At 46.4% G+C, this 23,721-nt stretch overlaps 1 protein-coding gene across 1 annotated transcript in view; it reads right to left on the reverse strand.

Moving 5' to 3' along the window:
• Positions 1-2,314: 2,314 nt before the first annotated feature.
• The window catches only part of TM9SF3 (transmembrane 9 superfamily member 3), a 620,447-nt gene continuing 599,040 nt past the window's right edge, over positions 2,315-23,721 (reverse strand). The window contains exon 15 of the mRNA XM_069610571.1: positions 2,315-3,630. Coding sequence (XP_069466672.1) covers positions 3,563-3,630 — 68 coding nt within the window. The 3' untranslated portion in view covers positions 2,315-3,562. The remainder of the gene's footprint in view (positions 3,631-23,721) is intronic.

The following is a 23,721-nucleotide window of genomic DNA, read 5'->3' on the forward strand; positions in this document are numbered from 1 at the left end:
TTGGGGTAGCCTTCCAGGCCAGGAGTCCAAGACTGCTCCTATGAATTGGAGCTTCTGTGCTGGTGTGAAATGGGACTTGTGGGAATTCAGGTAGCAGCCTGAACACTGAAGCAGGGAACAAGTGTCCTTGAGCTGCGTCAAGGCCTGTTCCAGAGACTTTCCTTAGAGCGGCCAGTCGTCCAGGTAAGGTAACATGTGGAAGCTGGATCTCCTGAGGTGAGCGCCACCACTGGCATCAGGTTGGAGAAAAACCCACAGCGTGGCAGTTAGGCCAAAAAGGAGCACTCTAAACTGATGGTGAGTTTCCCCAATGACGAACCTCAGGAACGGCCTGTGCTTGGGATGGATTAGCACACCAAAACAGGTGTCCTGAAGCTCCAGCGACACCAACCAGTGCTGGAGTGTAGAGCTTGGAGAATTTCCCTCAAAGTCACCATCCTGAACTTGTCCTTGCTCAGGAACTTGTTCAAGGCCTTGAGGTCCAAGTTGGGACGGAGCCCTCCCTCTTTCTTGGGTATCAAGAAATAGCAAGCATACCAGACCAACCCCTCTCTTTGGGTTGTACCCCCCCCCAACCCCCCACTGCACCCTTTAAAAGCAGGGCTCTCAGTTCTTACTGGAGTTCTGTTACAGTTGCTGGGGAGGGGTTTGTGGTCTGGCCGGTGGTCTTTTCAGCAAGGATAGGCAATATCCCCATCTGACCAGCTGCAAGGGCCAGGTGTCTGAGGTCCTCTCCTACCGGTCCCAGTGCTTGGAGACCCTCACTCCAACCAGGAAAACATTTGGGGAGAGCCCAAAAGAGACTTAGTGGGCACCGCTGCACCAAACGCTACTGATGGAGTCAACTGGCTCTTAGAGGTCCCCCTGCCCCTTCAAGGAGCGGCAGCTAAGCCTTTCTTTCCGAAAGGACCATACCAAAAGAAAGTGTGCTGAAAACTGTGCTGAGCACCAAGAAAAAAGGAATGGAGGTGTGAGGGAATTGTGACACGATATATATACCACCAACGTCACATCTGGAGTTTGGGAGGGGTGCAGCAGAGACATGACCGGTTTGAGGGATGCTGCTGAGCCGCACCACACCCTCTGTTGAAACTTTTACCGAACAGCCGGCACTGGATGGAATATCTATCAGATGAGGAATTTACGGGAGAATGCAATTCATTGAAATGCGTTAACTGACCAATTAGAAAATGCGACATCTCAAAAAGCACAAGACTAACTTGGTAATTTGTATTGAATGAAGTTTCAATTTCCGAAGCAAAACAATTGACTACTTAGCTTAAGCTCCATAGATTGGTTGTGTTCTTAACAAGTAGCAATGTCAATGTTGTCACTAGTTAACCTACGTTGAGAAATATACAATGAACCAATCATTGAATTTAAAAGGTCTTCATCATTTGTAACAATGAACAGTAAATCATAAGTTTAATAAGCTCTGTCAAAGCAATACCTAGCATTGAATTAAATATGTGGCTTGGATCCCAGTCTCCTAGTGTTCCACCCCAACTGAAAGTGCCAAGAAAAGGTAAGTGAATATTAGATTAAATACAAAGTGTTATTCTGCTGAAATGGAAAGAGACTGTGTGCAATTAAGAGCGACACATATTGTGACTTGCTTTCCATTAAGCCACATGCATTAAATATCTGATAAAACTAAGTCAAGCTATACAATGTGGTTTTAGGTGTTAGTTAAATGCATCACTTATTGGTTTTACACATTCTGCCCGATTGTTTGCCATATGGCTATAATGTTTTGTTTGTTGATTTGAAATGTACAAAATCAAATAAAACATTCAATTAGTAAAATTACAAAGCTTGTTTCACAAGTGTCACTGTCTATGCTTGTGAACAATGTTAGCATATGCGTCCTCTCCAAAAGGATCAGTGCTATTAGTTCTCCTTTGATTGTCAGTTAGGAAAGGCAAGCTCATCTACACCAAATACTTAAACTATTCAAAAATATGTACCTAGGATAACAGTTTCAATAACTTGGACACTAATCATCCACATTCTAATCTCAAGTGATCTGGTAAATTAAAACATCAGTCTTTCACTGTCAGTCTTGAGTTTTATTTGCCCAAGTACCAAAGTCACTGAAACCCTCTCCCTAGTACAACTATCTTGATCCACAAGATGTGTATTTCTCCACTGCAGAACCGACCTGGTTAGTGGAAGCCAGTGCATTTTTGTAATAACTGAAGTGTGTATCATGTACTCGAAAGGACAGAAACACCATCCAAAATTGGCATTTAGAACTAACTTTTTTAACAAACAGTATTTTCAATTGGAAAATCATCTATTTCCACAATCTGGGTACAACTGTTTTCTGAAAGTTTATTTCAGTTTCCTGAACACTTATAAAGCACTTGTGCTTTAGATGTTACATGTGTCCAGGCAGGTTTAACAAAATATGAAATGTTCTAAATTAAGAGCTGCAGAAAAGAAACAGAACAAAAACCATGACATAAACACGTTTGAGAGGAGACAATTGTTTCATGCAGTGGCAGGCACGATGAAGAAAGCCACTCAAATTCACATATTTGTACATGGAATCATCATCAGAAAAAGTACTCTGTATTAAATCTGTACATCCAAATACATTTGGGATCTACACCTAAGTTACATTATTTAATGTTATATACATTTATTACCCCTTAATAGCATATGTAAAGCCTTCATTCAAACCCAAACAAAACAAACAAATTTAAGACAAACCTTGGGGAGAAAAAGAGGATCACCTCAGACATAGTTAAAAATTATTTGTTTTAATCTAGACCTCAGAATGTGTAATAAAAACAAAGAACCTCTTCGTTTAACATTTTGCTTTCTAACTGTACAGTAAATTGCAGTGCAGATGCAGAGAACACTCCCTCGTCTTCAGAGTATCTTCTTTGGATGGATTTTAAAGATCTGGCAGAATATTTATTTTTTGAAGATAAATAAAATGGGAAGTGTGCCGAACTACAAGGAAAGCTGATATATTACATGCACATTTTTCTTCTCCCTTTGTTTTAACAAATGGGTGCCTTTGACGATACTGCAAAGAAACAAAATAATCACCCAGTTTCAAAATATAAAACATACAACCACTATTCAGACAATGGCAATAATTAGAAAAAAAGAAGTCTTTCAGGGACAGCATTTTACCATAATTTACAAAATGCTAGGTACCTAGAAGACTGCTAATCACGTGTAGGAAGCCGAACTTCCATTTTCGTTGACGTAATGGAACAAATGTGTTAAATAAACTGTTTGTCCTCTTCACTGAAGAGAGCTAGTCTATTCATCTTTAATGAGCTTGTTTTTGGGAAGATTAGCCATGTACTGTAGTAATGCCTACTGCAAATAATCCAAGCATTTGCTGTGAACAGTTGTTGAAAGCAGTCAGTAAGAACACAGGATCAATGAAAGAGATGCTACTTTAAGCCATCCACATTATGGTGACCCACATAGTACCCAGTGCTAAAACCCAACCTCTTCTTGCAATTTCTGTTGTTGTGCAAGCTCCACCCCCCAAAAAAAGCAGTAACGGATCCAGAGTTCCCATATTTTTCTTTTTTCTTCAGTCAATTTTCACATTCGTATAAATTTTTCTCACAAAGGCACTTGTTCCCATGTAACCAATAGCTCCTGTAAAAGAATACATTTGTTTTAGATTGACTAATGCAAAGTATATCATATCGACCGTCTTTTAAAACCAACAGTAATTCACAAACAATATTTTGGCTCTATCTATATTCCAACAATGACAAATTATAACCTTGAAGTGTTTTAAAAAAAATTATCTTCAATTCAAGGGTGATCTGTGCCCCAGCAGTCAACCACACATCAGATGGGCCACAGACAAAAATGTAATTTGACCGTCACAGTTTCAGTGCCCAGCAAATATCCACAGTTGTCGGCAGTCAAAGGATAAAAATGGCAAGGACTGTAGTTAAAAAAAAAAAAAAAAAACTAATTACTTACCTATCTGCTATGTTTGTATTTGTATTTGTTTATATAGCGCTTTACGCCAAAGCGCTGCACAATTGAACAACTTGGTACACAAAACATAAAACAATATAACGGTAGAAGCAAATTACAGTATGAATCAATCAACAAATCAGTTAGAAGAGCAATCAAACTGAAGGTAAAAGGGAGAGAAGAGCAGTGGGAATGTGAGGGAGAAGGAGAGGTGGGGAGGAGAGAGGGGAAAGGATGAGAGTGGGGTGGTTAGGGAGTGGAGGGAGGGAATCAAGGGAAGCAGAAAGAAAGGAGGGGGAGCAAGAAGGGGAGGGAGTTTCAAGGCAGGGGGTGGAGAAGGAGAGATTTAAGGGAGGTACGAAATGAGGAGAAAGTAGGAATAGAACGAATTGAGAGAGGTAGGGAGTTCCAGTGCAGGGGAGCTAGGAGCTGGAAGGAGCGGAAACGGGAGGGGGCACAAGGGTACGGAGGTACAGTGAGAAGGAAGTGATCAGCTGAGAAAAGGGGAGCGGGAGGGAGTGTAGAAAGAGAGGAGCGAGGAGAGGTAGGGGGGGGGGGACATGTTCTTTCCAATGGATTAGTCCTTCCTCCCGCAGATTTCTCATCTTAGATCTTCTCCAGCACCAGCTGTCCTCAGAAACGTTTTCATCCACCAGTGGGGGCAGCGTGGCTCTACGTCTGCTCCAATCAGCATAACACAATGTGACTGGGTCAGAGGCGGCCTACCAGGATGTATGCCAGAGCCAATCCTGCCCCAGAAGCAGGTTGAGGGAGTTGGGAGCCCAAGTCCCTGAACTCCGTTTATGTCCCTTGGTTGTTGAAATGGGTACTACTGTGGATCAAGCAAAGCTGTGCATGCTTAATTCTTGGCAAATGTGTTGTCTTGCAGGACTGTAGAAACCACAATGCCATAATGCCATGTGGTAATGGGAGCGCTTAGCAGATCGCTGAAGAATGCAGACGGCCCAGAAACAGACACACAATTATTAATTTATCAATCAGTTATAAAGCCTTTTTTTTTAGAAGGGAGAAATATACTAGTAACATACAAATACACATCAATACTGTACACTCTGAGTTTCTTAATCAGATAAGACAATTTTGGGATGGCCCACAGACACAACCTACACCCACAGGTGACTTCAGTAACAAGGGTGCTGGTGACATTAATATCTTACTGTTGGCATTGAGAATACTCTTAAAAAGTTGGTAAAAGGGAAAGGTTATTAGAATACGAAAAGTTACAAATATTCTTAATCAGGTCAAATACTTTCAGATAGCACTTAGAAAAGTCATTCAATTCAAACAGGCTAAGCCAAAGTCAATGGGCAAAGGTCTTTGTATAGGATGCAGCACTTCAGGTGAGTAAATGGAAAAGTCTTTGCACAGGTTCATAGGAGCCTTTGGTAAAAAGAAGCATCAAAATGTAGGACCACAAGCTGATTAGACTTGTGAGTTGCAGAAGTTTCAAGCACTTCCACAGTAAGAGGTAAGTTCGCTTAGACTTGTTTTACAGTACCTTAGCAAAGAAGAAAAGATGCAGCTGATGACTTCTGTTCCTGTGCAGCTCTGCAGATCTCACGGTTCCTGGGCCTCAGTCGTGGGGACAAGAGGGAGGACGTCGGGGGACTCCTGCACTATACTGGCAAACTTTATTTTCAGTGGCCGTTTCTCGTTTCAGCTCCTTGCGGTACAGCAAATATCAATCAACGCAGTTCCTGGCTGTCAAGGTGGACTTCCCTTTCTTCTGGGGTCCCGCACTGTGCTGAGGGGGGGGGGCTGAAGGGGGGGGTTGTGGGGTCAGGCTTGATCAGTCCTGCTTCGTGGGAGTCCGGAGGATCTTCCAAAAGCTTTAGACCAGCTTAAAAGAAACACACACAATCTGGTGTCCCTTTCCCTGGATATACAGTTTCCTGCAGCAACTCTGAGGAAATTCAAGCAGCTCTGAGATGGGTGTCCAGGTGGCTTACTTTGGAGTTGATTGGTCCCACCAACTCAATGTTGTCCTTGCGGGGGCTTCTCTGTCGATGCAAACTTGGCAAGTAGTCACTGCAGCAGGGCTTCCTCTTCAAGCTCTTGTTCGGTTCCTTCGTCCAGTGGTCTACTCTGCCTTCCAAGCCAAAAGACTTGCCTTTTATTCAGTTCTCTCCCATCCATTCCAGCCTAGCTGTCACTCACCCAGCAGGTTGGCTGTTCCTGCAGGACAGTCAACCAATCACAACAGAGTGCATTTGGGTCTCCTAGGAGACTAAGCACAGGGAGTTTCCGGCACCTCCCTCACTTCCTGCCTACCCCAGACACTCTGGCGCCATAGGCGGGTTTCTCTCAGAAACCCCGCCAAAGGCGAAATGAACAAAGACCAAACCTGGTTTCGCGCGCAGAGAAACTCTAGAATGACCTTTCCACAAAGACATGGCAAAAGAAAAAGACCAGGGGCCATTTTGAAAAAGATGACTCCCGAACGGTCACGGTAAATGCAAACCATGGTAGTAAACAGTACAACAAAGTTCAAAGTTTTGCGCGTGTAAAGGGAGCAGGCTAATAGGTGTTGATATTATCTTGCATTGTAATGGCCAACCATTACAACAGGGGAGAAGAACAGGCAGAGATTGGGCCTGAGCATCAGGTGGGACACAAATCCCTTGCGAGAAGAAGGAAAGGACCGAAATGGTGAAAAAAAACGTTATAAATGCATGGCGATGGAAGCGAGAGTGAAAGGTTACGGGGTGAAGTTGGAAGGCGGCGAGAGAGGACTCTGTTGTGACAATCGCCTGCACTGTAGGTCTTGTGAAAGGTTTTCCCTTCAATAGATTTTCCTTTGTCCACTAGCGTATTGCTTGAACTAGGGTTAGTGAAACAAGCACTAGATCGTCCCACTGACCGCTTGCCTGAGAGCATTGTTTCGCTAACCATTCTTGCATTGGGCGCATACTCAACCGTGCATGCGGGACCAGGTAAATGCACAAAGCCATCATCCCGAGCAAGCGCATTACTTTGCATATGGTTATTTGGTGACCGGCTAGATACAGAGGTATTTGCAGCACCATGTTTTGCACTCTTTCGTTTGATGGAAAGACTAGACCCTCTTCACTCTTCATGACAGCTCCTAAGAACTGTTTTGTCTTGCTTGGAACAAGACTATTTTTTTCTCGTTGATTGAGAATCCCAATTGCAACAGAAGATTGATTGTTCTTTGGGTATTTTGTTGCAAATTGTGGGGGGAGGGAATGGGGGGATTCCCCGGTTATCAGCCAGTCGTCCAGATAAGGGTACACTGGGATTGATTATCTGTGTAGGTTTACTACCACTACTGTTAGTGCCTTAGTGAATACCCTTGGAGCGCAGGCTATGCCGAAGGGTAGCACCTTGAATTGGTAGTGTTGGTTCGCTATCTTGAAGCATAGGAATCGTCTGTGCGCTGGAAACATTGAAATATAAAAGTATGCATCTTTCATGTCCAAGGCTGCCATATAGTCCCCCCTGTTTAAGCAGTGGGATTACTTCCTTTAGCGTTGTCATGCAGAATTTCTGTGGCTTGACATTGGTGTTCGCAGGGTGCAGGTCCAGGACAGGGTGCATTGTTGGGTCTTTTTTTGGCAAAAGGAAGTACAATGAATAAATACCCTTGTTTGCCGGGGTGATTTATATGCGTCCTTTAGTAGCAGTGCTTTGACTTCTTCTAACAGGATGCGTTGTTCTTCCTGTGTAGTTTGTCTTGGCAGGTGGTTGGCTGGGGTTTGTATTAGCTCTATGCAATAGCCCACCCGCCACGGTGGAAGTACCCACTTGTCAAATGTGATTCCCTCCCATGCGTGGTTAAAGTGAGAAATATGACCTACCGGAGAGGCGTGGGAGGGAACCTGTAGTGGTTGGTCATTGCTTAGGAGGGGTGGAGCCCCCTCTTGAGGAGGATCTGCCCCTACTTCGGGACGTTCTTTGGCCCCTGCGAAGAACCTCAGGACAGGACGAACACTGGCCACCCTGGTTGTAATTGAAGGACCGCTGGGAGTTCTGTTCTCTAAACTGGTGTGCATTAGAACCTCCTCTCTGCACAAAGAGTTTGTTAGTGAGTTGTCCCAGGGATTTGGGGCTGTCGTAGTCCTCCTTTGCATTTTTTTAGTGTGTCCCCTACCCTTGTTCCCAAACAATGAGCTGGGCCCCATGGGCATGTTTAAAAGGGTAGCCTGGGCCTCCAATTTCAAACCCGATTGACAAAGCCATGCATGGCGTTTGATGAGGGTACCTTCTGCCCCAATTCACCCCACATTGTCTGCTGCGTCTATGCTATTTTTAAGAATGAAGCTTGCTACTTTCCTCCTTTCAGCAATAGTGTGCAAGAGCTGTCTCTTTAGGGGCTCTGGAACCGAGTCGATTTGCTGTGCGACCTTGTCCTACTTGTGACAATAATAGCTGGATAATAGCGTAGTGTTAGCTATTCTCACTTGATAGGCAGCCGAGGAAGCTACTTTCCTTCCCAGGGTGTAGATTTCCTTACTCTCCTTGTCAGGAGGGGCTTCAGCAGAGGCTAACGTCTCTTTCTTGTGGTGGCGACTTCTAGAGAGTCGGGCTTTAGCTGCCCCCTAATGTACAATGGGTCCGATGGGGCTGGTTGGAACAATTTTTCAATGCGTGGTTTGACTGCCCTTGTCAGATTGGGGGTAAGTAGAGTGGGCTGAATGCACCCCTGGACAGATTGAAACAGTGGTATGAACTGTGCTGCAGATCTCCTATCCCCAAGGATGTCCTCTACAAAGTCCTTATTGACTTAAGCTTCGGTATCTATCTTAAAGTGTTCTGCAGCCTTTAAGAGGAGGGTCATTGTACTGCAGCTTGTTGTCCACCGGGGAATCAGCCACTGGTTGGTCGGTCTAGTCTGGGGATTTGATGATGTATACCTCATCATCGTCATAGTATTGGTCTAAGTCCCCTGTCTCTCCTTGGTCTTCTGGACCTGTAAATGCACCATGGTCTTGTGAGCCTTGAGTGCCTTAATATGTGCCCCGAGCCACGTCTTGATATGACAAGGTATTTTCCTTTACTGTTTTATGGTTAAACAAGTCAATCATTAACAACATTGCCAAAAATTAAAAATTAACAGACCATTCATCACAGCAATTAAGCACTACTAAAGAAAAATTTAAAAAACAAAATATAAAGGCAAGAAGCAAAAAACAAAGAAAATAGAAATAAGAAACAATTAACACATCAAACACTACGAAATGCATAATCCCCAACATCGCAGCATATAGGTAAATGCATGCATCATAGCCACTGTTACTACAGATATATGTGGTACAGACAACTATGGATATAAGTGGATTACTTTTTTTCCCCCTACACCAGCCCCAACACCAACCCCAACACTCTCAAAAAGTCACAACGGCAATTACAGTGGATGTCAAATGACCAGACAAACACGAGGAACTAATAATTTCAGTGTCACCAATGGTTGCATATTGCACACACTTTTGTAAGAGTTTTTATCTCAAAACTATCAGTGTGGGGCATAACATAAATACATGTTTCAGAGTTTCCTGGGCTTCCATGTTCCTACATACCTACAACCCTCCAGTCCCTGACAATCAAACCTCTTCTACACATGATTTCTTTAGTTAAGAAGAGATTCCAACGAAAACCCAGAAAAACACGGCAAGCCAATCTAGCCAGATATACTGACAAGAATGGTGCCAACACTCCCAGTTTCTTATGTCGTATTCTAAATGTGAGCAAGAGAACTAACTATGTACCTTTTTCATGGTTGCGATCGAGTTGAGCTCAAACAGAGTTTTCTTCACCCGCTCTGAATTATAACAAAGTTCCTCCAATGAGCTACACATTTTAATAAGAACTGAGGTGCAGTGATCAGAGATCTCATTAAGCCAAGAGCTTTTCCATCTTACCAGAATTTCTTTTAGATCGTCAAAAAGGGAGTCTCCTATAGGCATCAATATTTTCCTCACTAATGACAGCTGCTTCAATTCTACACATGCGGATAGAGTGATTATCCCCAGTTAATATTGAACAGCTTCGAGAGGAACTGTGTTGGGCAAACCCAACACCCTGCGCCAAGCCAAAGCTTCAAGACAGGGTAGGGTATCCATTAGGATATATTTCCGTCCCGTATGTTATTTTTGGAACCACTTTACCCTTGTAATATTTGAATGCTGTTAGCAATATATAGCTTCCATAACGCCCATCTACCCGTACCAAGTGAGTGTCCTGTTCTCTCACCCAGGCTTTCAGTTTAGTCCGGCCTGGGGTGGCCTGGATTAAGAACCCGAGGTATAACAGTGAGTTGACTTTCATTATTGGTTCTGTACCAACGTACCACTTCAACTTTGTTCTTGTGATACATTTGGAGCATTGTAAACTCTTGGATTTCACAGGATTAATAGAGAGGGAGTGGGACTGAGTGAAGACTGAATGCGTTAAAGAGACTTTGGAGGCCCACTAATGTAAGATCAAACAGGAGAAAGTCATCGGTGTATGATAGCCAAAAAGGTCTACACTGATCAACTGCAGGTGTTTTGAGATGCTCGCCGAGATCTGTTAAATATAGGTTGAACAGACAGGGAGCAAACGCGCACCCCTGTCTGAGCCCCCCGACCCACCGACTCGTTGGAATAGGACAAGACAAAGCCCCCTTGCAATTGAATCGCACCTGGATTTCTGACTGGCCGTGCATGCCAATGAAGTGTCTTAGAAGACCAACAGGCACTCACCACTGATAAAGTGTATATATATATATATATATATACTATATAATACATTACTCACCGTAATCGTATTTCTGATGCTTGTATCCGCTTAGGTTCACATGCTGTACATAGGCCGACATCTAGTGGAAGCTGCAGAGTATTACAGTTTGTTTTTCAAAACTCGAAAATGGGCGTCGACACAGGGCGTGCCAGTAATACTATCCCTAGTGTGACGTCCACTGTACCCATGATCCCTCACGCATGTAGGAGCCTCAGATTGTATTTTTTCTGACATGAGGTAGCATGAGGAGAAGCGCGAGTACAGATGATCCAAGCAGATATAAAGAAAGGTAAGACTACAAGCCTCCATACACCTTATCTCAGAGGGGAGGAAGGGTGGGTCGCATGTGAATCTAAGCAGATACAAGCATCAGAAATACGATTACGGTGAGTAATGTATCCCTTCTGAGGCTTGTGGAATCTGCTTAGATCACATGCTGTGCATAGATTAGCGAGCAGTACCTGAAGAAGGAGGTGGGAAGTGAGAAGGGTCATGAGCAAATAAATGTCTTAGAACCGCTTGTCCCACTTGGGTATCTGTCTTGGAATATGTGTGTCAATGCAGTAGTGCTGAGTAAAAGTGTGAATAGAGCTCCAAGTAGCTGCTTTGCAAATGGTGTCAAGGGGTACATTTGCAATGAAAGCCAGAGTGGCCCCAATGCCTCTTGTAGAGTGGGCCCTAGGCGTGAAAGGCAGAGTTTTTTCAGAAAGTGAGTAACACAGCTGGATACAGTTAATAATCCACTTAGAGATGGCACCTTTAGAGACGCGATCCCCCTCTCTGCCTGTAGCTACGGAGACAAACAGCTGATCTGTTTTCCTAAGCAGTCTGGTCTTGTTTACATAGTAGAGGACCGCCCTACGCACATCTAGTGTGTGTGTAGTTTCACCTCAGCCGAGCTTTGTGGGTCTTGAAAGAAAGCCGGAAGCTCGATGGACTGGTTCACGTGGAATTTTGAAATAAACCTAGGGTGTGTGCGTAAAACCAGTTTATCTTTATGGACAGTAAAGAAGGGATCTTGCACTGACAGAGCCTGAATTTCACTGACTCTTATTGTAGATGTAATTGCTACTAAGAAGGCCGTTTTGTAAGTTAGGTGTTTGAGACTGCTTTTGTGCATGGGCTCGAATGGGGGGCCCATGAGCTTAGATAGCACCACGTTAAGGTCCCATCCTGGTGGTGGGTTTGAAATGGGAGGGTGAAGTCTCTTTACACCTTCCATGAAGGCTTTAACTACTGGTACTTTCCACCACGACACCTTGTTATGGGAAGTGGTGTATGCTGACAGAGCTGCCAGGTGTACCTTCAGTGAGTTAAAAACCAGTCCTGCATCCAGCAGGTGGAGCATGTATTTAACAATAGTGGAAGGAGTGCAATCAACTGGGTTGATTTGTTTATTCTGGCACCAGATAAAGAATCTCTTCCATTTGTCAAAGTAGCAGTGCCTCGTGTTTGGCTTCCTAGATTCTTTTAGGATGTCCATACACCTCTGTGGTAAATTGAGATGTCCGAACTCTATGACCTTAGGAGCCATGCTGCCAGGTTCATCGAGTTGGGTTGAGGATGCACTGTTTGACCTTGGTGCTGGGACAGTAGGTTGTACCAGGCCGGAAGTTTGATAGGTTCGCACACAGCTAATCTGCGTAAGTGGGGGAACCACGGTTGTCTCGCCCACATGGGAGCAACCAGGACGAGCGTCATCAACTCTCTGTTCATCTTGTTGACCACCTTCCTGATGAGGAGTTGGTGGAAAAGCTTATGCAAACATTCCTGACCAGTTCATCCACAAGGCGTTCCCCTGGGAGTCTGATTGGGGGGACCTGGATGCAAATCCTGGGCATTGTCTGTTTTCGCTTGTGGCAAATAGGTCTACAGTGGGGAAGCCCCACTGAGAGAAGATATCTTCTACGACTCTTCTGTGTAGACACCATTTGTGTTCTTCTGGGAGGGGGTCTCTGCTTAGAGCATCCGCTAGAGAATGGAGATTCCCCTGGAACATGTTGCGATGACAGGAAGATGTTCCGTCTGAGTGCCCATTTCCAAATTTTCTGGGCAAGCTTGGACAGATTTGGCGAAGGAGTCCCTCCTTGCTTGTTCAGGTAAAACATGGCTGTAGAGCTGTCCGTCCGGATTTGCACTGACAGATTTAGCAGGTAGGGCTCGAACGCTTGAAGCGCTCTGAATACTACCAGAAGCTCTAGCAGGTTGATGTGATTCTTTGCCACTGAGTGAGACCAGAGACCCTGAGCTGTGTGGTGGAGATGGTGAGCTCCCCACCCTGTCAGGCATGCATCGGTTGTGACTACCGTCTGTATCTCGGGATCGTAAAAGGGTTTCCCCTTGGACAGATTTTCTCTTGTCCACCAGTTTAGGCTTTGTACAAGTGTTGGCGAAACGACCACTAGATCGTCCCACTGACCACTTGCCTGAGACCACTGTTTCACCAACCATTCCTGCATGGGACGCATGCGCAGGCGCGCGTGGGGGACCAGGTAAATACATGATGCCATCATGCCCAGCAACCGCATTGCTTTGCGTACCGTTAACTGGCGACTGGACTGATATTGCGGAATTTGCAGCAGTATATTCCAAATTCTTTCCTCGGAAGGAAAGGTCAACCCCTCTCGAGTGTCTAGGATAGCTCCTAGGAACTGTTTGGAAGTGCTTGGCACCAGACTTGACTTTTTCTTGTTTATTGAGAATCCCAATTCGAAGAGGAGGTCGATTGTCCTTTGGGGTCTCCCCTGTGATGAGCCAGTCGTCCAGGTAAGGGTACACGGGGATTGCCTCCCTGCGTAGGTGTACTGCCGCCACCGCCAGTACCTTGGTGAATACCCTTGGAGCCGAAGCTATCCCGAAGGGCAGAACCTTGAACTGGTAGTGCCGACTGTCCACCTTGAAGCGCAAGTACTTTCTGTGCGCTGGGAACATGGAAATATGAAAATAGGCATCTTTCATGCCCAATGTTGCCATGTAATCCCCCTTTTTTAGGAGGGGGATTGATTACCTCTTGGAGAGTAGTCATGCAACATTTTTGGGGCTTGACATACTTGTTTGCAGGCCGTAAGTCCAATACTTGCACATTGTCAAATCTTTTTTTGGCACAAGGAAGTAAGTTGAATAAATACCCTTGTTTACCTGGTGTCCCGGGACGAGTTCTATCGCGTCCTTTGCTGGCAGATTGACGATCTCCTCGAGGAGGATCTTCTGGTGTTCCAAAGAATGTATTCTTTGTCGTGGAGGATGGTTCTGGGGACGCTCTAACAGTTCTATGCAGTACCCAGCGGATACTGTGGACAGCACCCATCTGTCTGATGTGATCCCTTCCCAAACTTGGGTGAAGTTGGAAATGCGTCCCGCTACTGGGGTTGCGTGAGAAGGGACCCTGAACGGAGCGTCACTGTTTTGGTGGAGGCGTGCCGCCTCCTTTACTGGGACTGCCTCTACCCTTACCACGTCCTCTTTTATTACCCTTGCCGTAACCCTGGGAAGACTGTTGGTTATTATTGTTCAACGGTGTACCCTGCCCCTGGGAATAGTTGGATCCTCTCTGGGAATTTTGGCCGCGTGGGCGATGAAAATTGCCCTTCCCTCTTTGATTAGGGGGTTTGTTGGTTAGTTGGCCTAGGGATTTGAGTGTCTCATATTCGTCGTTGGCATTTTTCAGCGCGTCCTCGACCGCCTTACCAAACAGATCCGGCTCCACCGGTTTATCTAACAAAGATGCTTGGGTTTCAGCTTTGAATCCAAACTGCCGTAACCAAGCGTGTCTCTTGATAACAGTTCCTTCTGCTATCAATCTGCCGGCGTTATCCGCGGCATCAAAGGTTGCTTTTAAAATACAACCGGACACGGCTCTTCCCTCCGCCGCAACTCGTGCCAACTGGCTCTTTAAGGGTTCTGGGGCGGAGTCTATGAGTGCCGCGACTTCTTCCCACTGATGGCAGTTGTAGCGGGCCAACAGGGTGGTGGAGTTGGCAATCCTTGCCTGGTAGGCGGAAGTGGAGGCTACTTTCCTGCCCAAACCATGCAGTTTCTTGCTCTCCTTGTCGGGAGGACCTTCGGACGATGACAAGGGTGTTCCAGCCCTCTTTCGGGTGTTAGTAACAACTAGGGAGTCCGGTTTCAGATGCCCCCTTATATACAGTGGGTCTGATTGGGCTGCCCTGAAAAGTTTCTCAATCCTGGGGTTCACTGCCCTGGTGAGGTTAAGATTTAAAAGTGAAGGGTCTATTCTCCTCTGAATAGACAAGGATAGGGATGGCCTGAGCAACAGGCCTCCTTTCTCCCACTAACTCTTCTGTGAAGTCCCTCTCCTCTTGAGCACCCTGTGTGTCAATGTGGAAATGTTCTGCCGCTCGGGACAGAACTTCATTCAGGAGAGGTTGATTGTCGACAGGGGAGTCGGTAATCGGGGGTTCTTTCTCTACCGGGGAATCTACTCTGTAGGTCTCAAGGTCTTCCTCTTCTTGGTCCTCATCATCCCCATAGTAGCCTGTACCAGTTTGCTCTTCCAACATGCCCAAATCTGGATCCTCGCAAAAGGATGGATCCTCTTGATATTGGGAGTAGGGCTGTATATAGAAGGGTTCCGAAGACTGTGTTGGGGCTTCAAACCGGGACTTCTTACTTGGAGGTATTGGATCCTTGGAGCCTGAGGATGCTGACCCGTCGGGAGTATAGGAGAGAAAGTGTTCAGGGTTCTTTGTAAAAATCTGCCAATGAAGTCATCCTGGACATAACCCTGTCTATGTCATCAGTAGACCATTCTCTAGAACTGGGAATGATCTTTTCTGGGGCTTTCTCTGCCTTATCCAGACTAGACTTACTGGTTTTAGCAGGTGTCCTTGGGATAACAGAGGACTGGGACTTGTCTGTCTGTTTATGTGGAGTGGGAAGTTTTTGAGGTGTGTGAGGAGGCTGAGACTGCTTCCTCTGTTGTTTTCCCCCCTCCCCGTGGGCGGAAGAGTGTTTTCCCTGTTTTTTCGCCCCTTCGGAGCCTTCCGACGCCTGGCGTCGAGGTTCGGGTGTAGTGTCCCTATCTTTAGAACGTGGAGGTAGGGACTCGGGAGCCGGCGTTACGCGGTCTGCGGGCGCCGACTCCTGGCGTGCGGTCTGGGGATGGAAGTCGGCTTCGTCTTCAGACGATCGAACTTCCGTTACCTTGGGGAGCGAGGCACTCTTGGCAACAGTGGATGATTGCCTGGAGTCATGCGGCAATCTAGATCGAGAACGCACTGAGGACACCGATTCAGACCGTTCTCTATATGCCTCTTTCCGAGAACTCGACGTGCGCGTCGAGTCTCGGTTGGACTTCATGTGCTTTGTGGAAGTGCTGTGGGTAGCGCTTGTGTCGCCGGGGGTCTTCCCCATAGCCGCCATGCCAGACGACCTTCCGCGGTCGGGGACTTGCGCTCGGCTGTCTCTTGACGCCACGTTGCCCTCGCCGTCTGAAAGCACGGCATCGCTGCCATTGCTGAAGGCGCCCTCCGCTGCCACGGCCTCCTGACGCCTGGCGTGGTGGGCCCAACGCTTGATCGAACGGTCCTTAAGTGTTTTCGGTTTAAACCTACTACACGCTCTGCAGTTCGCCTCGGGGTGGTCCCTCGGCAAGCAGAGATTGCATGTGGCGTGCCTGTCGACCCAAGGGTACTTGCGGTTGCACTTGGGGCAGAATTGGAAAGGGGTACCCGCATACGCACCTTGTGGCAGCGGGCTAGTAAGTGTAGGAATATATAAGAATGTACCTATATACCAAAAGAGTGTAGAGTATGTCCACCCCCCACTCTCCCTACTTGCAGGGCAGAGGCCAGAGGCCTTCCAAGGCCCAAATCCGCATGCAGCCGTCGGTCGAATTCTTCTCCAGGCGTCTAGTGTAGAAGTTCGGTGACTCGACGTTGGGGTGGAGAAATCGGTAAATATAACAATATTTAGCAAAAGTATGGCTAAGGCCAAGGAACTCCGCGAAATGCTTCCGGTATGGCGGAAAAAAACAATCTGAGGGTCCTACATGCGTGAGGGTTCATGGGTACAGTGGACGTCACACTAGGGATAGTATTCCTGCACGCCCTGTGTCAACGGCCATTTTCGAAAAAACAAACTAATACTCCGCAGCTTCCACTAGATGTCGGCCTATGCATGTGATCTAAGCAGATTCCACAAGCCTCAGAGAGAGAGACACACACACACACACACACACACACACACACACACACACACACACACACACACACACACACACACACACACACACACACACACACACACACACACACACACACACACACACACACACACACACACACACACAGTTTACCATCCACGCCAGATGCTGGACAAGCTTTATGATTGCCCCATTGAGGTTAGTAATATTCTGCCGAAAGCCTATTTTCCATTTAGTTAGCCTTCCAGCCGCCGCAGCTCAGTCCTCCAGGTGCGACAGCAGTATAGCAGAGAACACCTGGCTGTCTGCATCAATTGGTCGGTAGTTAATTGACTTGTTTTTAAGCCTCGCTTAAAGATGGGGACTATATAGGCTTTGGACCAGAAGGCAGGGAAACTATCATGAGTTACCACGTCCTTAAATAGGTCGCTCAGTACAGCGGCCCAGTTGGAAGGATTGGCCTTAAACAGAAAGTTGAAAAGCCCATTAGGGCCAAGAGCACGCCAAGAACTGGTCCTCTGAAGGACCTCCAGAATCTTTTCCAGATTGAATGCAGCTAAGTTCATTCTGTCAGTTGTTTCCGGAAGGGAAAATATGACAGACTGCTTGGGTTGCGGATAAAGTGCTAGAAAGTGTGCGTACCAGTGATTCTCTGAGACGGCATTCACCTGGTTAATAGAGCCTGGAAGATCGATGGATTTCAGCTTTCGGCAGAAGGTTGCACAGTTCTTATTACTTTAGGGAAGATAGCATGGACTCGGCGTCCGCCTGGTTTCACTTACTGCGATTTCTTTGCCAGTTTCGATAATGACTACAAGCTTTTTTTCCCCAAGCTGTACAGCGAGTTGGGGGTGATAGATCACCTCTTTACCTCAATATTATGAGCTCTTGCCTTAGTGATCTTTTCATGTCAGCTACTTCTTTGTTGTAGACATGTAAATATTGCTTTGATCGCAGAGGTTTGCCTCTGCCCCCATTGACTTTGTTGTCCTCGTATTAGACTCTCTATAAAGTCCTCAAAGTTGTGAATGACAGACAGAGTTTCCAATTTGCCATTGCGTGTTCGAGAACCTCACCCAGTGTGTTCACTCGATCAGCCAATCGCTGGTTCCAGACAAAACGGGTGCCTGAAGGATTAATAGCCAGAGCCTCAAGTCCTACCTGTGTTTCCAGTCCATCCAGGGTAAATAGGGCAGAGAGCTTGGAATTATTGCTGAACGAATTTGGCTTAATTGTCAAAGAGTTACAGCTCTCAAAGAGCCAGTTAGTGGAAAATATATAGTCTATGGTTGAATGTAAGGATCCGTAGGTCCAAGTATTATTTTGAGGGACAGCCCCATAGTCTATGGTTGAATATAAGGACCCGTAGGTCCAAGTATTATTTTGAGGGATAGCCCCATAGTCTATGGTTGAATGTAAGGACCCGTAGGTCCAAGTATTATTTTGAGGGATAGCCCCTTGTACCCCATCCATTGAGGGGGTCGTAGACTCAGTCCGCCCAAATTATACAACCATTGGAAACCCCTAGATTTTATTGGCCTTCCAAGCTCATCAAACCCATAGAGCCCCCCTTGTGCAGCTTGGATCACACATTCAGAGTTGAGATCTCCGGCAAGCAAAACTTGCCCGCCATCATTCGCACAACGCCAATCACTAATGCAACTCACCAATTTGACTAGGAATACAGAGAGCTCTCGTACCTTCTCATGCCAGTAGATGTTATAATTGAAGACAATATGCCCCGAATACCTCCACATGGTTAGGAGAATGTCGGTGTAAGCCCCACCTGTCTGTTTAACTCAATTTATCTGTGGATTTTACCATTATTAGTAGGCCACCGAAAGGACACCCTCTATATCCCTGTCGTGCAACCTGCCCAGTTTGTATAAATTTGTCCATCACTGGAATAGTACACAGACAAGTTTCCTACAAGCAAACAACCCAGTAAGATTTAAACTCCTGCCCCAACACTGGATTGTTAAACAACCGTGAATGGCCCAGTGTATTCCAATAAAGGCGAGAGAAGAGGCCACCACATTTGATCCCAGTAGAGTTTTTGCTGGTTTGTTAATTGGACAATGATCTAACTAACCATGGCCAGTCATCAGAGGCTTCTGATGCCTTCATTCTGTTTTTTTAAGATCTGCAGGTCACATTTAAGCTGTTGATCAGAGGGCAGGCTTGTTAGGGTGCCGTCCCCCGACTGGAGGCTCAAGTGTTTTGCAATATCGAAACCACATTTTCTAATTGACTCCCTTTCATGCAAAACAAGATCTGCAACGAGCTTAGAAAATAAAGCACATATATTGCTGCACAATGTCTCACTGGAAAGTGGACTGTTAATGTCAGCTGAGGAGAAACGTTCCAGGCTTGAGACCTCAGACAGCAAACAAAAGATGTTTGAGCAGTTAAGGCTCAGAGACATATTTTCAGGGATTACTGACTCAAATACAAAGCCATTGCCCGGGCCCTCTTCCTTCACAACAGTAACCTTTTTCATGACTGTATCTGATTGTGCACTTAATCCCACAGGGCCACCCGGGCAGTGCCGCCCCCACCTCCCCATGTGTGAGTAGCGGCCCTCAGCCTTTATAGAGACCTTTGGGGAGGGATTCCCCCATAGGAAGCGGGCAACTGGGTGTCACTGAGGGAAAGTGAAGAATTTTGTATAATTTATCATTTGTATACAGTTCAAAGAAATTTTACAAAAACACATCAATTCATAACAGGAAATAAACATATATATATCAATGCATTACTTACCGTAAAAGCATTTCTGATGGTTGTATCTGCTTAGATTCACATGCTGTGCATAGGTCCGACATCCAGTGGTCACTGCGGAGTATTGCATTTTGTTTTTCGTAGTCGAAAAGGGGACGTCGACAAGGCGTGTCTGTAACACTATCCCTATAGTGACGTGCATTGTACCCATAATTCCTCACGCGTCGCGGTCCCTTTGTTTGTATTTTTCTGCCCTGAGGGAGCCTTCTAGACGTGAGTGAGTACAGAAAAGAGAGAGATATAGAAAAGGATGTCTATGTTCCTTCCAAGCGAGCGGGGAGGAAGGGTGGGCGCATGTGAATCTAAGCAGATACAACCATCAGAAATGCTTTTACGGTAAGTAATGCATTGTCTTCTGATGTTTGTTAATCTGCTTAGAATCACATGCTGTGCATAGACTAGCGAGCAGTACCCGGAGTTGGCGGTGAGTTATGAGAAGGAACAGTAGAGAAAAGATGTCTTAATACTGCTTGTCCCACCTGGGAATCAGATCTAGAGTGGGCATCTAGACAGTAGTGTTTTGTAAAGGTGTGTACAGAACTCCAGGTTGCCGCTTTGCAGATGGACTCAAGGGGAACATTTGCAATGAATGCTATGGATGCCCCAGTGCCTCGAGTAGAGTGTGCTCTTGGCTTGAAGGGTAGTTCTCTCTTAGCAAGAGTGTAACAGAGAGTGATGCATTGAACAATCCATCTAGATATAGTGGACTTAGAGACTGCATCTCCTTCTCTTCCTGCTGCCACCGAGACAAAGAACTGGTTAGTCTTTCTCAGTGGTCTGGTTCTTTCCATGTAGAACATGACAGCTCTGCGTACATCTAGTGTATGCAGACTTTTTTCTCCCAAGCTGGAAGGGTTTTGAAAGAACGTTGGTAGTTCTATTGACTGGTTTACATGAAATTTAGAGATGAATTTTGGTGCAAACCTTGGGTGTGTGCGTAGAACCACCTTATCCTTGTGAACTGTTACGAAGGGGTCTAGAACAGAAAGAGCCTGTAGTTCACTTACTCTCCTAATGGAGGTGATAGCTATTAGGAAAGCAGTCTTAAGAGTGAGGTCCTTAAGAGTTGCCTTGTGCATGGGTTCAAAGGGAGGGCCCATGAGTCTAGAAAGTACCACATTTAAGTCCCATCCGGGAGCTGGGTTAGCTATCGGAGGGTGTATTCTCTTTATCCCCTCCATGAAGGCTTTGATAACTGGTATCTTCCACCACGACACTTTAAGTTGGGAAGTGGTGCATGCAGAAAGTGCCGCTAGGTGGATTTTAATGGAATTGAAAACTAGACCTGAATCCAGTAAATGGGTCAAGTACAGAACAATGTTCGTGGGAGAGCAATCAACCGGGTTGATGCTCTTACCTCTACACCAGATGACAAATCCTTTCCACTTGCTAGAATAGCAGTGGCGAGTATTAGGTTTTCTGGCTTCCCTGAGGATGTCCATACATCTCTGCGGGAGTTGTAGATGTCCAAATTCTATGATTTCAGGAGCCAGGCTGCTAAGTTCATGGTCTGAGGGCATGGATGCAGTGTCCTGCCCTTGTCCTGTGACAGCATGTTGTACGGGCAGGGAAGTCTCACTGGGGGAGATAGGGACATCTCCATCAAGTGAGCGAACCATGGCTGCCGGGCCCACATTGGGGCCACTAGTATCATGGTAACCTGTTCGTGGTGCATCTTGTGCACTATCTTGTTGAGAAGGGGAGTCGGGGGGGAAAAGCGTAAACAAATTTCCCTGACCATGGAATCGATAGATCGTTCCCCTTGGACTGGTTCTGGGGGTACCTGGAGGCGTAATCTTGGCATTGAGAGTTTTCCAGAGTTGCCAACAGGTCTATTTCTGGGAAACGCCACTGTGTGAAGACGTCGAGGACGATGTCTTCTTGTAACCGCCATTCGTACTCTACGGGCAGGGGGAAGTCTCTGCTGAGTTTGTCTGCTAGCAGATTGAGTTCCCCTGGTACATGTTGTGATAGTAGGAACATGTGTTTGAGAGCCCACTTCCAGATGTTCTGGGACAGGTTGGACAGTCCTGGAGAGTGAGTGCCCCCTTGCTTGTTGAGGTAGTACATGGCTGTGGTGCTGTCTGTGAGGACCATCACTGTCTTTCCTTGTAGGTGTTCCTGAAAGGCTTTCAGTGCTTTGAACACCGCTAGTAGTTCCAGTAGGTTTATATGCTTGGATGCTAAGCTCGGAGTCCACGCTCCGTGAGCAGTCTGATGGGATAGGTGAGCCCCCCATCCTGTAAGGGATGCGTCTGTGGTTAGAGTGGCTTCCACTGCGGGTGTGGCAAAAGTTTTCCCTAATAACAGGTTTTCTTTTGTCCACCACCGTAGCGAGAGAACCAAGGCATGCGAGACCACCACTAGATCGTCCCATTGTCCGCTGGCCTGACACAACTGGCTGTTGAGCCACTCTTGCATTGGGCGCATGCGCAGGGGCGCGTGTGGTACCAAATAAATACATGACGCCATCATCCCTAGCAAGCGCATTGCTTTGCGTACCGTCACCTCTCGACCTGCCACATAATGGGGGATCTGAAACAGCATGTTTTGGACCCTCTCGTTGGAGGGGAAGACAAGGCCGTCCTTTGTTCGAATTAGAGCCCCTAGGAATTGTTTGATTTGGCTGGGGTCTAAGCTGGACTTCTTTTCTTTGATGGAGAAGCCCAGTTGGAACAACAGGTCTACAGTCTTTTGGGTATTGGAGAAGCATGTTTCGTAAGAATCCCGTTATGAGCCAGTCGTCGAGGTAAGGGTATACCGGGATGGATAACCTGCGCAGGTGGGCCGCTGCCACTGCCAGTACTTTCGTGAATACCCTTGGTGCAGATGCTATCCCGAAGGGTAGTACTCTGAACTGGTAGTGTTTGTTCTCTATCTTGAACCTGAGGTATTTTCTGTGCGCTGGCAACATTAAAATATGAAAGTATGCATCTTTCATATCTAGCGTTGTCATGTAATCCCATTGTGATAACAGTGGGATTACTTCCTGCAAAGTCACCATACGAAACTTTTGGGGTTTGACAAACTTGTTCGCTGGGCGTAGATCTAATACAGGGCGCATGGTTAAGTCCTTTTTGGGTACAAGGAAGTACACTGAATAAATACCTTCTGTTACCTGAGATAGGGGGACAGCCTCTATAGCTCCTTTTTTCAGTAGCTCTTCTACTTCTTGAAGAAGAATGGTGAGGTGTTCCGGTGTCATGCGTCGGTTCCGTGGGGGTCTGTACTTCGGGGAACCGTTGAATTTGATGCAGTATCCGTGGGCTATGGTGGATAATACCCAGCGGTCTGATGATATTCCCTCCCATGCTGAAAGGAACGATGTTAGCCGGCCCCCGACCGGTGATGCATGGGAGGGGACCCGAATCTTCGGGTCATTTGTTGGTATTGGGCGTGGAACCTTTGGGGCTGGAGCCGCGACCTCTTCCTCTGCCACGGCGTTGGCCTCTTTGACTGAACTGGGTGTTGTTACCCTGGTTAGAGGGCCAGTTGGTAGCAGAGTAAAATTGCTGTTGGTTTTGCTGCTGGCGTTGGCCACGAAAGGAGCGTCTATTGCCATAGCGCGTCTGTTAGGGGGCCTAGAAATTTGGTCAAGAGTCTTGATGGTATCAAACTCTTTCGTCGCGTGTTCTAGGGCGTAATCAACTGCTTTCCCAAACAGATGTGTTTGTTCTACGGGCTTATTTATCAGGGAAGCCTGTGTTTCCACCTTAAATCCCGAATTGCGCAACCAGACATGGCGTTTGAGAAGTATTCCCTGAACCAGGGAACGGCCAGCCGTCTCTGCGGCATCTAAGGAGTTCTTTACGATGCCCTGGTTTACAAGAGTTCCCTCTGAGATAGTAGCTAACAGGCGTGAACGCAGGGGTTCTGGTGCGTCCTCTGCTTCGCTGCGCAGCTTGCTCCACTGTGCATCTGCGTAGCTAGCTAGTAGGGAATTGTTATTTGCAATCCTAGGTGAAAAGGCGGCGGACGTCGCGATTCTCTTCCCCAGTGCATAGAGCTTTTTGCCCTCTTTGTCAGGTGATGCCTCACTAGTGGATAGTGGTACC

Source organism: Ambystoma mexicanum, chromosome 8 (assembly GCF_040938575.1).
Source record: "Ambystoma mexicanum isolate Mex_15411 chromosome 8, UKY_AmexF1_1, whole genome shotgun sequence".
In the NCBI taxonomy this organism is placed as follows: domain Eukaryota; kingdom Metazoa; phylum Chordata; class Amphibia; order Caudata; family Ambystomatidae; genus Ambystoma; species Ambystoma mexicanum.